The following is a 12,500-nucleotide window of genomic DNA, read 5'->3' on the forward strand; positions in this document are numbered from 1 at the left end:
GTGTGTGTGTGTGTGTGTGTGTGTGAGTGTAAGAGTCTGTATGTGTGTGTGTGTGTGTGTGTGTTTAAGAGTCTATGTGTGTGTAAGAGTCTGTCTGAGTGTGTGAGAGAGAGAGAGACTAAGTGATGCTGGTGTGTCGGAAGAGCAAGTCTCTACTCATCCTCAAATCTAAGCAGAGAGTGAAAGAATAAGTTGCGAGCTGTGAATCAGCGGAGAATATCAGTACAAGTCACTCTCTGGTCATTAGTGAGGTAGACTGGGCACGATGCCCTTCATATAGAAACTAGCCCATCCATATCAGTCTATCCACCATTCACATGAACTAGTGTGAACCACATTCTGTCTGTGTGTGTGTGTGTGCGCGCGTGTATGCGTGTGTGTGTGTATGTGTGTGTGTGTGTTATGGGGCGCGGCTTTCAGAGCCACAAGAGCGGGCGTTTATGCAACAAACGCAAAAAACACAAATGCGCACACGTGTTTGGGGCGTAATTACAAAAGGCAATTACTGTAGGGCGACACCCGGTCGCCGCCGCCGCCGCGGTTGCCATTTTCCGCCTGCGCATGCAGAAAGCCGCTCCGCTCCAAGTGTAGGGGGGGGGGGGCGGTGGTCTCGCTTGTGTTGACGCCCCCGGGCGGCCAGTCCAACCGCCATCTGGAGTGGCCTTTATCCCCCCACCCCACTGCCACCTACCACCCTCTCCTGCCTCCACCACCACCACCTCCTTGCTCCTCCACCACCTCTTTTCTCCACCACCGTCTCCTCCCTCCACCACCTCCTCATTCCTCCACCAATATCTCCTTCCTCCTCCACCACCAGCGCCTTCCTCCTCCTCCACCACCTCCTTACCCCAACAACTCCTCCTTCCACCACCACCTCCTTCTTCCACCAATATCTCATTCCTCCACCACCAGCTCCTCATTCCTCCTCCACCACCGCCGCCTCCTTCCTCCTCCACCTCCACCTTCCTCCATCACCACAACCTTCCATCACCTCCTTCCTCCACCGCCACCACCTCCTTCTTCCACCAATATCTCCTTCTTCCTCCACCACCAGCTCCTTCCTCCAACATCACCTCCCTCGTCCACCACCGCCTTCCTCCACCACCGCCTTCCTCCAACACCACCTCCTTCTCCCTCTACCACCTCCTTCCTCCAACACCACCTCCTTCTCCCTCTACCACCTCCTTCCTCCTCCACCACCACCTCCTTCCTCCACCACCACCTCCTTCTCCCTCTACCACCGCCTTCCTCCACCACCACCTCCTTCTCCCTCCACCACCGCCTTCCTCCAACACCGCCTTCCTCCACCACCGCCTTCCTCCAACACCACCTCCTTCTCCCTCTACCACCTCCTTTCTCCACCACCACCACCGTCCTCAACCACGCACTTATTTCCCGGCCAACCTCCCTCCGTGGATATTCCATTTGTTTTCAGCCCTGTTGTTTAGTTTGTACCAGGCGTGAGGGTGGGGTTAAAGATTCAAGTTGGAATGCCGTCGAGATGCCAGTGAGGGAGTGAGCATTGGCTCGTGTGTGCAGAGCAGGGGGTCTGATTTAATTTCCAGTGTGTTACAATCACGTGTTATTGGTGTGTCCTCTGCAGCCTCGTTTCGATTATTACTTGACGTGTATTTGACATAATAGTAATTGTTATTTTTTATTGATAATAATAGCCTTATTATTAATCGTGTGTGCACTACCCGATTACTCCGAACCATAATCCATTGAATATTATTATGTTGTATTTATGTTATTATATTGTAGTTATCCAGTGTTTCCCACAGACCAGGTAGGGTGTATGGGAAACACTGTTATCATTATTAATAATTAATGTGTGTGTGTGTGCTCCTCCACAGTCTCGTCAGACCAGCCAGACGGAGGCCATGGCCCTTCAGTCGGTCCGTAGCCTGCGTGGGAACTCTCGCTGTGCAGACTGTGAAGCGCAGAGTGAGTGCCGACAACAGCATTATGCCTTAGAGTCAGACCTTAGCGTTAGCCACGCCGCGGGAGACACTCCCTTTGATGTCAATGCTAGCAGGAGTGCCGGGGCCAAGCTAGTGAGATTGTATATCTCTGAAGCATGTACGCGCTCGCAGGATTACTTGGGCCTAGCTCATAATGTTGTTCATCTCTGCGGTATGAACATGCTAGCAGAATAACTAGGGCCTAGCCGGTAATTGTGTATCTCTTTAGCATGAACATGCTAGCAGGATAACTAGGGCCTAGCCGGTAATTGTGTATCATCTTTAGCGTGTACATGATGGCGGCTATAACTAGGGCCTAGCTAGTCATTTGTCATTTTCTGTAGGATGTATGTGCTATCAGGATTTCTAGGGAAGCCAATGTTTCAAGAGCCTGATCGTTTTCACACTGATGGTGACTTCCACTTGGATTGGTGAACAGAGTTTGGAATTTAGCGTTGATTTTTTGTGTCCTTGTGTCCCTTTTGTGTGGTGTGTGTGTCCATACGTGTGTGTGCGTGTGTGTGTGTCCATATGTGTGTGTGTGTGTGTGTGTGTGTGCGTGTGCGTGCGCGCGCATTGCGTCTCAGACCCCGACTGGGCCAGCCTCAACCTGGGCTCCCTGATCTGCATCGAGTGCTCGGGGATCCACCGGAACCTGGGCACCCACCTGTCCCGCGTGCGCTCCCTGGACCTGGACGAGTGGCCCCTGGAGCTCATCAAGGTGCTGTCGGCCATCGGCAACGAGCTGGCCAACAGCGTGTGGGAGGCCAACGCCCAGGGGCGCCACAAACCCACGCCAGACGCCACGCGGTAAGCGGGCGCCACGCTTCTCTCCTCGCGGCCGTTCTCTCGGCTGCTGCGGAGCCTTGGGGTACCTTGCTGACGCGTGGTTGTGTTGCTGTTCTGCTGCAGTCGCCTGTCTGTTGAGGGCACAGAGGTCCGGTTTAGGTGGCGGTAGCAAAAGCGTCAATCTGTTCGTAGTTCTGAATAGTAAACGTATTATTAAGGCGCCTCTTTTAAGTCGATTAGTCCCGTTTATTGTAGTGGGAGTAGTAATGACAGTCTTGGCGTTACTGAGCTCTAGTTTTGAGTGGTTGAGGGCATCTGCACTACCATGACCTGCAGATAGGGGCCAGACAGTGTTAGCCGGTGAGATTGAGAGCAACGCGGGAGATTGAGAGTGCCGTGTAATTTGTTTTTTCACAAAACAGAACGATTGTATTGCCGCTAGTCAAACGCTGTTTTGTTGCCGACCGGATGAAAAACGTAACCTGGTGGGGTGACGATGTAGAGTGGTGTTATGGAGATGCTGTATGTCTTCCTTCTTATACTTCATGGTGGTTACAGTGGACACAGACCCCCCTGACCATCAGTGTCTGACCGTGTGTGTGTGTGTGTGTGCTGCCTTTGTAACAGATTAGAGCTGACTGCTGTCTGCATTGACTTCCAGTTCTGCCCTCCTTCACATCAGTCCACACGATCCTTTATTATTTACACACACACACACACACACAATACATTCTTATTCATCAACATAAACCACTTATACTTTATTGAACACAAACGTAATTACAAATCGCAGTTAAAACGGCCATCCTGGTATGCTTTTCAAGTATGCAACAAATGCATGCACACATGCACACACACACACACACACACACACACAATGACACACCAATCATTGAATATCGATGGGATGCTCACTCAGTCAGGCTAACGCTAATGCATTTATTGTTGGCGTTGTAGCTATTTATTTATGTATTTAGGAAGCCACCATGTACTCCCCTCCTGCCCGCCCCCCCCCCCCTCCCGGGAGGGGAGGAGGTTAGAGAAAGAGGTCAATATTATCTCAATTAACCCAGCATCTCTCTCTCCCTGTCTCTCTCTTGCGCTCGCTCTCTCTCTCGCTCTCTCCCTACCTCGCTCTCTCTCTCCCTCCCTCTCCCTACCTCGCTCTCTCTCTCCCTCCCTCCCTCTCAGTCCTCCCCCTCACATCAACATATCTTGTCAATAGTACTTAGCAGGCCATCCCTTAAAGAAGGAATCGATCTGAAACTCCTCTTCTTGTTTTTCAACCATAGCATTAGCGTTTCTGCCCAGAAGACATCCCTGATTTGCGTTTGCTTCCGAGGGCCGCTGCTGTACATTCGATGCTGGATCAACGGTTTGAACATGGCATGCGTCAATGCTAGTATCGTTTGTTAGTGTTAGTGTCGTTTCATTTGTTTCGGTGCCTCTTTGTCAACGGTCACTTCAGAACACACGTGCTTGCTGTTTCAGTTCAATAGGTTAGCAATGCGATTGTGTTGAAGAGTTCTGGCCTGTTTGTTTTTTTGTTTTTTTTAAGTTGTACCTTTGTTAAGTGGAAAACTTGCCTCAACCCTTGCAACAGTAGCCTGTTCTCACAGCAAACATGACAGACATTTTTAAATGTCATGTTTTGGGAATGAGCAAGTTGGTTTTAATATGCTCCAAAAAAAACGATGTTTTTCACTCTCAAGTACAGCACCACTTGGCTGTACTTGAGAGTGAAAAACATATTATTTTGCTTTGGATACATTCGACAATGAAGCTCTTAACTCCTGCTTCATAAAAAGCTAATTTTATTTAAATGCCTCGCTTCTTTGCTTTTCTTCACTATCTCACACACACACACACACACACACACACACACACACTGACACACACACACACACGCACACACATACACACACACACACACACACACACACACACACACACACACACACACACACAGCAATAAGTCCTGGCTGTGTAATGATACAGAGGTCTTTCTTTTTTTATAGCCGCTCTCTTAAGTGGTCGATTACATCCGTTAGTTACGTTTTTTCATTTCCGAAGGAAGCAAGCTGTGCAACATTAAATGCTTAAATCCATCCTGACTTTTTGGATGACGGGACATTATTGAGTTCAAACGGACACGCATGCAGTTTATTAAGGAGTTTTTAATCCACACTGGCTCTCCCTCGGCGTACGTTCACGCAACGCTTATAACTTCCAGGATCCCGAACAGCCACCAAGTCAATAGAAGACTGCAAACCGTCAAAGTTTATACCTCCTGCTGCTCTGCGTTCGATACAGCCACTACACCTCCCCGAGCGCCTAATGGCCCGCTGATTAAACGTCCGCCCATTTGGGGGTCCGCTTGACATGTGGGTGAGTGATGCGTAATTGGGTCCAGGCCTGTGCGAGGGAGTGAGGGGGGAAAGGGAAGGAAGAGCCAGGGAGAGGAGTTAGAGGGGAAAGGGAAGGAATAGCCAGGGAGTGGAGGGATGAGTTAGGGGATAAGGGGTTTGAAGAGCCAGGGAGAGGAGGGATGAGTAAGGGGATAAGGGGTTTGAAGAGCCAGGGAGAGGAGGGATGAGTTAGGGGATAAGGGGTTTGAAGAGCCAGGGAGAGGAGGGATGAGTTAGGGGATAAGGGGTTTGAAGAGCCAGGGAGAGGAGGGATGAGTTAGGGGATAAGGGGTTTGAAGAGCCAGGGAGAGGAGGGATGAGTTAGGGGATAAGGGGTTTGAAGAGCCAGGGAGAGGAGGGATGAGTTAGGGGATAAGGGGTTTGAAGAGCCAGGGAGAGGAGGGATGAGTTAGGGGATAAGGGGTTTGAAGAGCCAGGGAGAGGAGGGATGAGTTAGGGGATAAGGGGTTTGAAGAGCCAGGGAGAGGAGGGATGAGTTAGGGGATAAGGGGTTTGAAGAGCCAGGGAGAGGAGGGATGAGTTAGGGGATAAGGGGTTTGAAGAGCCAGGGAGTGGAGGGATGAGTTAGGGGATAAGGGGTTTGAAGAGCCAGGGAGAGGAGGGATGAGTTAGGGGATAAGGGGTTTGAAGAGCCAGGGAGAGGAGGGATGAGTTAGGGGATAAGGGGTTTGAAGAGCCAGGGAGAGGAGGGATGAGTGGGGGGAAAAGGGCAGTTCTTTGTCCAGAGCCTGGGAGCAGGCGGCGTCTGATGAATGAACGCGCGCCGTCCCCGCCGTGCTCCCTCAAGTGAGTAATAGAGGCCGAAATTTCATTTTGCAAGTGGCTGATTTAATGATCCAAAAGGTAATTAATGGCCTGATTATCTTAATGTTAAATATGGCCGGCAGCAATTAGAGTGACCTCCTGCCTGTCAAGGTCTGAACCCCCTCCCTCCCTCCCTCGCCTCTTACACTCTCTCCTCCCAATTAGGTCCTGTTTGGAGGAGGGGAGGAGAGGAGGAGGAGTCGGTGGGAGGGAGGGGGGGGGGGGGGGAGGAAGGGAGGGGGGGAGGGATTGGAGAAAGGGAGGGAGACGGAGGGGAGGATTGAGAAGCGGGCCGAGAGGAGATGGGGGGTTGGGGGGGGGAACATAAGCATGGCAGTCAGAACAAAACACCTCCATTATCCCTTCCTGTGTCTCCGCCCTCTCATCCACCCCCCAGCCCAGGCTCCTGACTCACAGCACTGGGAGGGATTAGGTCTGGTGAGAAGCCCATCTGATGAGATATGTGACACGGCCGGCCCGCTCTGTCTCAAACTGTTGCCGTCATCTGTGTGTCCTCTCTCTCACTCCCTCGCTCTCTTGCTCTCTTGCTCGCTCGCTCTCTCTCTCTCTCTCTCTCTCTCTCTCTCTCTCTCTCTCTCTCTCTCTCTCTCTCCTCCGTCTCCCCCTCGCTTTCTTTCTCTCTCTCTCTCTCTTCTCTCTCTCTCTCTCTCTCTCTCTCTCTCTCTCTCTCTCTCTCTCTCCTCCGTCTCCCCCTCGCTTTCTCTCTCTCTCTCTCTCTCTCTCTCTCTCTCTCTCTCTCTCTCCTCCGTCTCCCCCTCGCTTTCTTTCTCTCTCTCTCTCTCTCTCTCTCTCTCTCTCTCTCTCTCTCTCTCTCTCTCTCTCTCTCCTCCGTCTCCCCCTCGCTTTCTCTCTCTCTCTCTCTCTCACACTTTCTCTCTCCCTCTCCATCTCTCTCTTTGTGGCAAGCAGTCCAAAGGTTGGAATGTGTGTGTGTGTGTATACACACACACACACACACACACACACACACACCCATTCTGAATAGTTAAGGTCTAGCTCTTGGCTGCGGGCCCTCCATCTTGCACCTTTTTTGGCATCTCCTCTAAAAGAGTCCGACCCGCTCTGATCGGCCCCCCGGTGGGGGGCCGGGGCCCTGGGAGGCTCCGCGGCCAGGCGAGGATCACACGGACACAGCCAGCGCCGCCGCCGCGCCGCAGGGCCTGTCCGCTCGTTTGCGCCGCGCCGGTTCTGCGGAGAGAATTAAAAAAAAAAAAAAAAAGACTGAAGCGCCCTCTAAACGCTCCCATTAACCCCTCGCCCGCCCGGGGCCCGCAGTCAGCACCTCGCCTGGCACACGGCTGCGGCCCCTGTGCTTAGGGGCCTGCTAACTCTGGCCCCCCCCCTCCCCCCTCCTCTCCTCTCCCCTCTCCTCGGGGGGCGGGGGGGTCTTTGCTGGTGGTCCTCACAGCGTTGGTCGCGGCGGCTCATTGTTTTAATTACGTCTCGCCGACACCAGCACCCAGGGGCCTCGGCGTGGCGCGCACACGCTTTGACACGCCGCTTTAGAGGACAGGAAGGGACAGCCGCCGCGGCCAATCTAATCCCGCCTCCTAGGCTCCGGCCTCCCGGACCGGAGGGGGAAGGGGGCGGGGCGCGCCACGCCGAAGTCCGCCGGGGCTCTGCGGATCGCCGCCGACAACCCGTTGACGGGGGCGCGTTGCCACGGCAGCGGGGTGGAGTAGGGGTGGAAAGTCCTGAGAGGAATGCTGCTCCGATGCTCCCGCTGACAGACACCCCAGCGGTACCCAGGGGTCCGGACTCTTTTGGGAGGGGGGGGGGGTTGTCGCGCGTTATCCCGCAAAGCTAACGTAGTGTTCAATTGTTTCCGTGGAAACCCGACGACGTGCCCGTGTCTGACCAGAGCGCCGCTTAAATGGGAGCGTCGCCCAGGTCTGAACAACAGCAGCAGCAAACAGCCGGGGCCCCTGCATAAAGGGACAGCAGAGGGATGGGCCCCCTGTCCCAAGCCTGCGCTTGGCGGTGGCCCGCCGGCCTCTTCACCCACGCCATGGCCAGCAGAGAGAGAGAGAGAGAGAGAGAGACGGTGGGAGAGAGAGACGGAGGGAGAGAGAGAGAGACGGTGGGAGAGAGAGACGGAGGGAGAGAGAGAGAGAGACGGAGGGAGAGATGGAGGGAGAGAGAGACGGAGGGAGAGAGAGAGAGAGACGGAGGGAGAGATGGAGGGAGAGAGAGACGGAGGGAGAGAGAGACGGAGGGAGAGAGAGAGAGAGACGGACGGACGGAGAGATGGAGGGAGAGAGAGATGGAGGGAGAGAGAGAGAGAGAGAGAGAGACGGTGGGAGAGAGAGACGGAGGGAGAGATGGAGGGAGAGAGAGACGGAGGGAGAGAGAGAGAGAGACGGAGGGAGAGATGGAGGGAGAGAGAGATCAAGGGAGAGGGAGAGATGGGGTTAGGGAGAGCGAGAGAGACTCCTTTATGGGAACAGATTAGTCTTGTTCTGACCCCCCTGCAGCCCCCCGTCTAATAAAAGGCCAGCGCTAACAGTTTTAAAATTAGACTGCGGGGGTTTTAATCTGCTGCCGGGGTGCAGGTGTGCCAGGGGCCACCCGCCCCCCCCCAGAACCACGCCGGTGGAATTGGGCTCCTGGGAGCCAGGTCTAGGGGCCCGGGACGGGGGGACGCGGGGTTAAGAACGTGGTGGTGGTGAGGTGTGGGGGGGGGGGGGGAGAGATGACAATATAATTACCCCCCAGAGACACATGGAACAGAAGGGGTTGTGGGGTCCCCCTGCCTGCCCCTATCGCTCAGATCTCCCCCCCGCGTTCTCTGATCACAACACACATTCACCACCGGGGCTCCGCCTCAGACGGGGCCGTGTGTCCGTGCGCGCCCAGGGCCCCTGGGTGGCAGATCCACGGCGAGCCGGCGTTAGTAATGGATGGCGCCGCAGGAGCTATTTAAAGTTAAGGCTCGGTCGTATTAATCAGACGCCAGGCGCGCTGGGTTCACCTCGTCACAGACCTCGCCCGGTCCGGGCAGCAGGGTTTAGTGTGTGTGTGTGGGTGGGTGGGTGGGTGGGTGGGTGTGTGTGGACAACTTGGGAGGGCTGTATTCATGTGTGTTGTGTGTGTGTTTATGTGTAAGTTGTGTGTGTGTGTAAGTAAGCTGTGTGTTTGTGTGTGTGTGTGTGTGTGTGTGTGTGTGGACAACTTGGGAGGGCTGTATTCATGTGTGTTGTGTGGAGGGGTGGTCCGTTGTAACGTTTGAGTGCAAACTAATGGCAACATGCTCAACAGCTATGTTTGTGTTGTGTGGAACGGACACTGGGTTGTGGTGTGTGTGTGTGTGTGTGTCCAGACCACCGCAGTTCACTGTGTTATTGTGGGTTAACTAACTAATCCCTCTCCTCCTCATCCCACGACTCATGGGGCCTGCATTTAAAACACATACACATATTCAAAACACACAGGCACCCTCACTCATACACACACACAAATTCTAAAACACACACGCACACATATTGTAAAACACACACACGCATCCTAAAACACACACAAACACACACTCTCCTTCTCAGACACACTCTCAACCTCATACACACACACATTCTAAAACACACACACACACACACTCTCAGTGCAGCTCCACGCTGTTCCTCTCTGACAGGGAGAAACAGCGTAAACGTTAGGAAAATAATTGGCCTCTACATTCTAATTCATCTGTAAAGGGCGGGGGGGGTTGATTAAATTAGTCCTAACAGACATTATCTTGTACATGACTGCCCCCCCACACACACACACACACACACACACACACACACACACGCACGCACGCACGCACGCACGCACGCACGCACGCACGCACGCACGCACGCACACACACACACGCACAGAGCCCCCTCCTCCTCCGAGTCCACTAACAAGCCCTCCAATTTACTATTGACATTCAGCCGGCCGACACGAGCCAATCACAGCGGCCCGCTCGTGGTCTGTCATGGCGGCGGCCGCGGCTATGCTAATGCAGCCGGGGAGAGAGGGGGGGGGGAGCGGGTCAGAAGCACAAACTAAATGCACATTCTTTATGCCTGACTCATCAGATTACCCCAGCCGCCCCTCGTTCCCCCCCCCCCCCCCCCCCCGCCCGCTCCTGTTTTAATAATGAATAACTAAATAAAGACCCTCCCACAACACACACACACACACACACGATGCTATCTGTCCCTAGCTTCTCCCCAGGAGGTCAATGCCTTCCCTGGAGCACAAATGAATCCGTGCACTGAGGCTTGTGTGTGTGTGTGTGTGTGTGTGTGTGTGTGTGTGTGTGTGTGTGTGTGTGTGTGTGTGTCTGTGTGTATGTGTGTGTGCGTGCGTTTGTGTCTATGCCTGTGTGTGTATGTTTATGCCTGTGTGTGTGTGTTACCCCTCTGGCTAATTGGCTCATTGCTACAAATTGCTCACCAAATAAATAGAAAAAAGGGCCCCAAAAGACAAGCTCGGCCCAAGAGAGGCCCTCTCGCAGGCCGTAATGCGTTCGGACTGATCTGGTTCACGGCGGGCCGCGGCGGCTGGTGAACATCCTGGAAGCTGTTCCACATTGGCGGGAAAAGAAAAGTGACACAGTGCATTTTTTTTTCTTTTTTTAGCGTGTTAACAAGTACGAAACGATGGGAAAGGAGAGAGCGCGAGAGTGTGCGCGCTGGATGATCCGCATTAGCTGTTTTTTTGGTTATTTAAGCGCATACTTGACTCTCGCGAGCCGCATCGCGGTCGGAACACGCTTAATGCCGCATGAATAAGAGAATTCGTTCCCTCGACGACGGCTTCGAATGTAGCGTCGAACCGAAGGGTCGGCGTCTTGTTAGGAAGGCATTTTCTCACTCGTTTAAATTAATGTGAACACCGGTGCCTGCATGCGGAACAAATGTGCACAGTTTTAATGAAACGCTGGAAAATAAAGTATTTATCGAGCGTTTTGCAGGGAAATTGAGTTGTTGACTTTTTAGTTGCCGTTTGTTATCGAAATCTCTCTCGGCCAAACGTTGGCTTTGCCAAGTTTTGTTGCGTTTCGTGATACTTTCCTTCTATTAATAAGAAGAAGTCCAGCTCAGGCCGAAAGATTTGAATATTGTATGAAGATATTAAATGTCAAAGTTATACACACTTGAATAAGTGTCACACAAATCACTTGATCAACCCATTTCCTTCGGCAATAGCTGTTCCGGGTTAAAGCGTAAACCGGAAAATAGGTGTACAGGAATCCCCCTGTGTCTTACAATAATGGACTGGCCCACAGCTCAGGGCCCGTTGTATTCATAAGGTTCACGATCAATTAAAACGTGAAACTTGTAATCAGAGGCAAGGGACAGATTGTGTGCACCGGCAGCTTTCCTGGGGGAACCGCAGCCCCGTACACGCTCGTAAAAACCTGAATCCCATGTTATTCCGTTGAACTTTGACCCGCCATGTTAAGTGTGGCTGTGCTTTGAGAGACGCTCACATATTCATTTATGCTGGGCAGTTGTCCCAATAGGACGATGTTGTTCGTCTTCAGCCCAGTAGTAGACTGTGTGTGTGTGTGTGTGTGTGTGTGTGTGTGTGTGTGTGTGTGTGTGTGTGTGTGTGTGTGTGTGTGTGTGTGTGTGTGTGTGTGTGTGGAGGGGGGCGGGGGGGGGGGTAAATCAAAGCAGACCACATCTCAGACTTTCCAAAAGCGGTTTCCATTGTTTTTGACCTTTGTGTTCTGATAATGATAATGTTTCACTAAATGCTCCTTCCGGAGTTGCATTCCCTCCTCCTCCTCCTCCCTGCTGGCTATCTGCCCCACCCCCCCCCCCCCCCCCCCCCCCCCCCCCCCCCCCAATCTCCCTGGGGGCTGGTCAGCTACACACCTCCATTACCAGGGTCCTGGTCCATGAGGGGACCCACTCATCTGCATCCAGGTTCATCTGGAGGAAAATGTCAATGGGTACCCTAGAAACAGGACCTTTCTCCTTCTCTCTAACTCTCGCTGACTCTCCTTCTCTATCTCTCGCTCTCGCTCTCCCCTCTCTCTCTCTTTTTCTTTTTCTCTCTCCCTCTCGCTTGTCTCTCTCTCTCTCTCTCTCTCTCTCTCTCTCTCTCTCTTGCTCGCTCGCCCGCTCTCTTCAGAAGGGTCATGTTCAAGGAAATTGCCACTGCAATTGTTGTCCTACATCCGAAAAGCAGCGACACGTTAAACAGATCCTTTGAACCACAACATATCAAATATGTAAACGTATAGAATATGACTTGTATGACAGTAGTGTAGAATAGAGGACCATACATGAGGTAGGACTGCCACTGTACACGACTGCAGGATCAATATGGGACACGGAAACATTAATTTTACAGTTTCCGCTTTTACGGTTTCTCTTATTTTCATCTCTTCTTATTCCTCCTCCCTCCCTCACCCCCTATTCTGTATCTCTCTCACCCTTTTCTTTCAATATATCTGTCTTTGTCTTCTCTCTCTCTCTCTCTCTCTCTCTCTCTCTCTCTCTCTCTCTCTCTCTAC

General features: G+C 52.7%; 1 protein-coding gene across 4 annotated transcripts in view; it reads left to right on the forward strand.

Moving 5' to 3' along the window:
- agap1 (ArfGAP with GTPase domain, ankyrin repeat and PH domain 1) overlaps nucleotides 1-12,500 on the forward strand; it is a 134,355-nt gene that overhangs the window by 112,431 nt on the left and 9,424 nt on the right. For all 4 annotated transcript variants that reach the window (XR_013811799.1, XR_013811800.1, XM_079734727.1 and 1 more), the window contains exons 15-16: nucleotides 1,857-1,947; nucleotides 2,552-2,774. Coding sequence is in view for 2 of the 4 variants with exons in the window: in XM_079734727.1 (XP_079590853.1) it covers nucleotides 1,857-1,947; nucleotides 2,552-2,774 (314 nt within the window). In the remaining 2 variants the exon portion in view is untranslated. The remainder of the gene's footprint in view (nucleotides 1-1,856; nucleotides 1,948-2,551; nucleotides 2,775-12,500) is intronic.

This window comes from Pollachius pollachius (assembly GCF_949987615.1).
Source record: "Pollachius pollachius genome assembly, chromosome: 4".
In the NCBI taxonomy this organism is placed as follows: domain Eukaryota; kingdom Metazoa; phylum Chordata; class Actinopteri; order Gadiformes; family Gadidae; genus Pollachius; species Pollachius pollachius.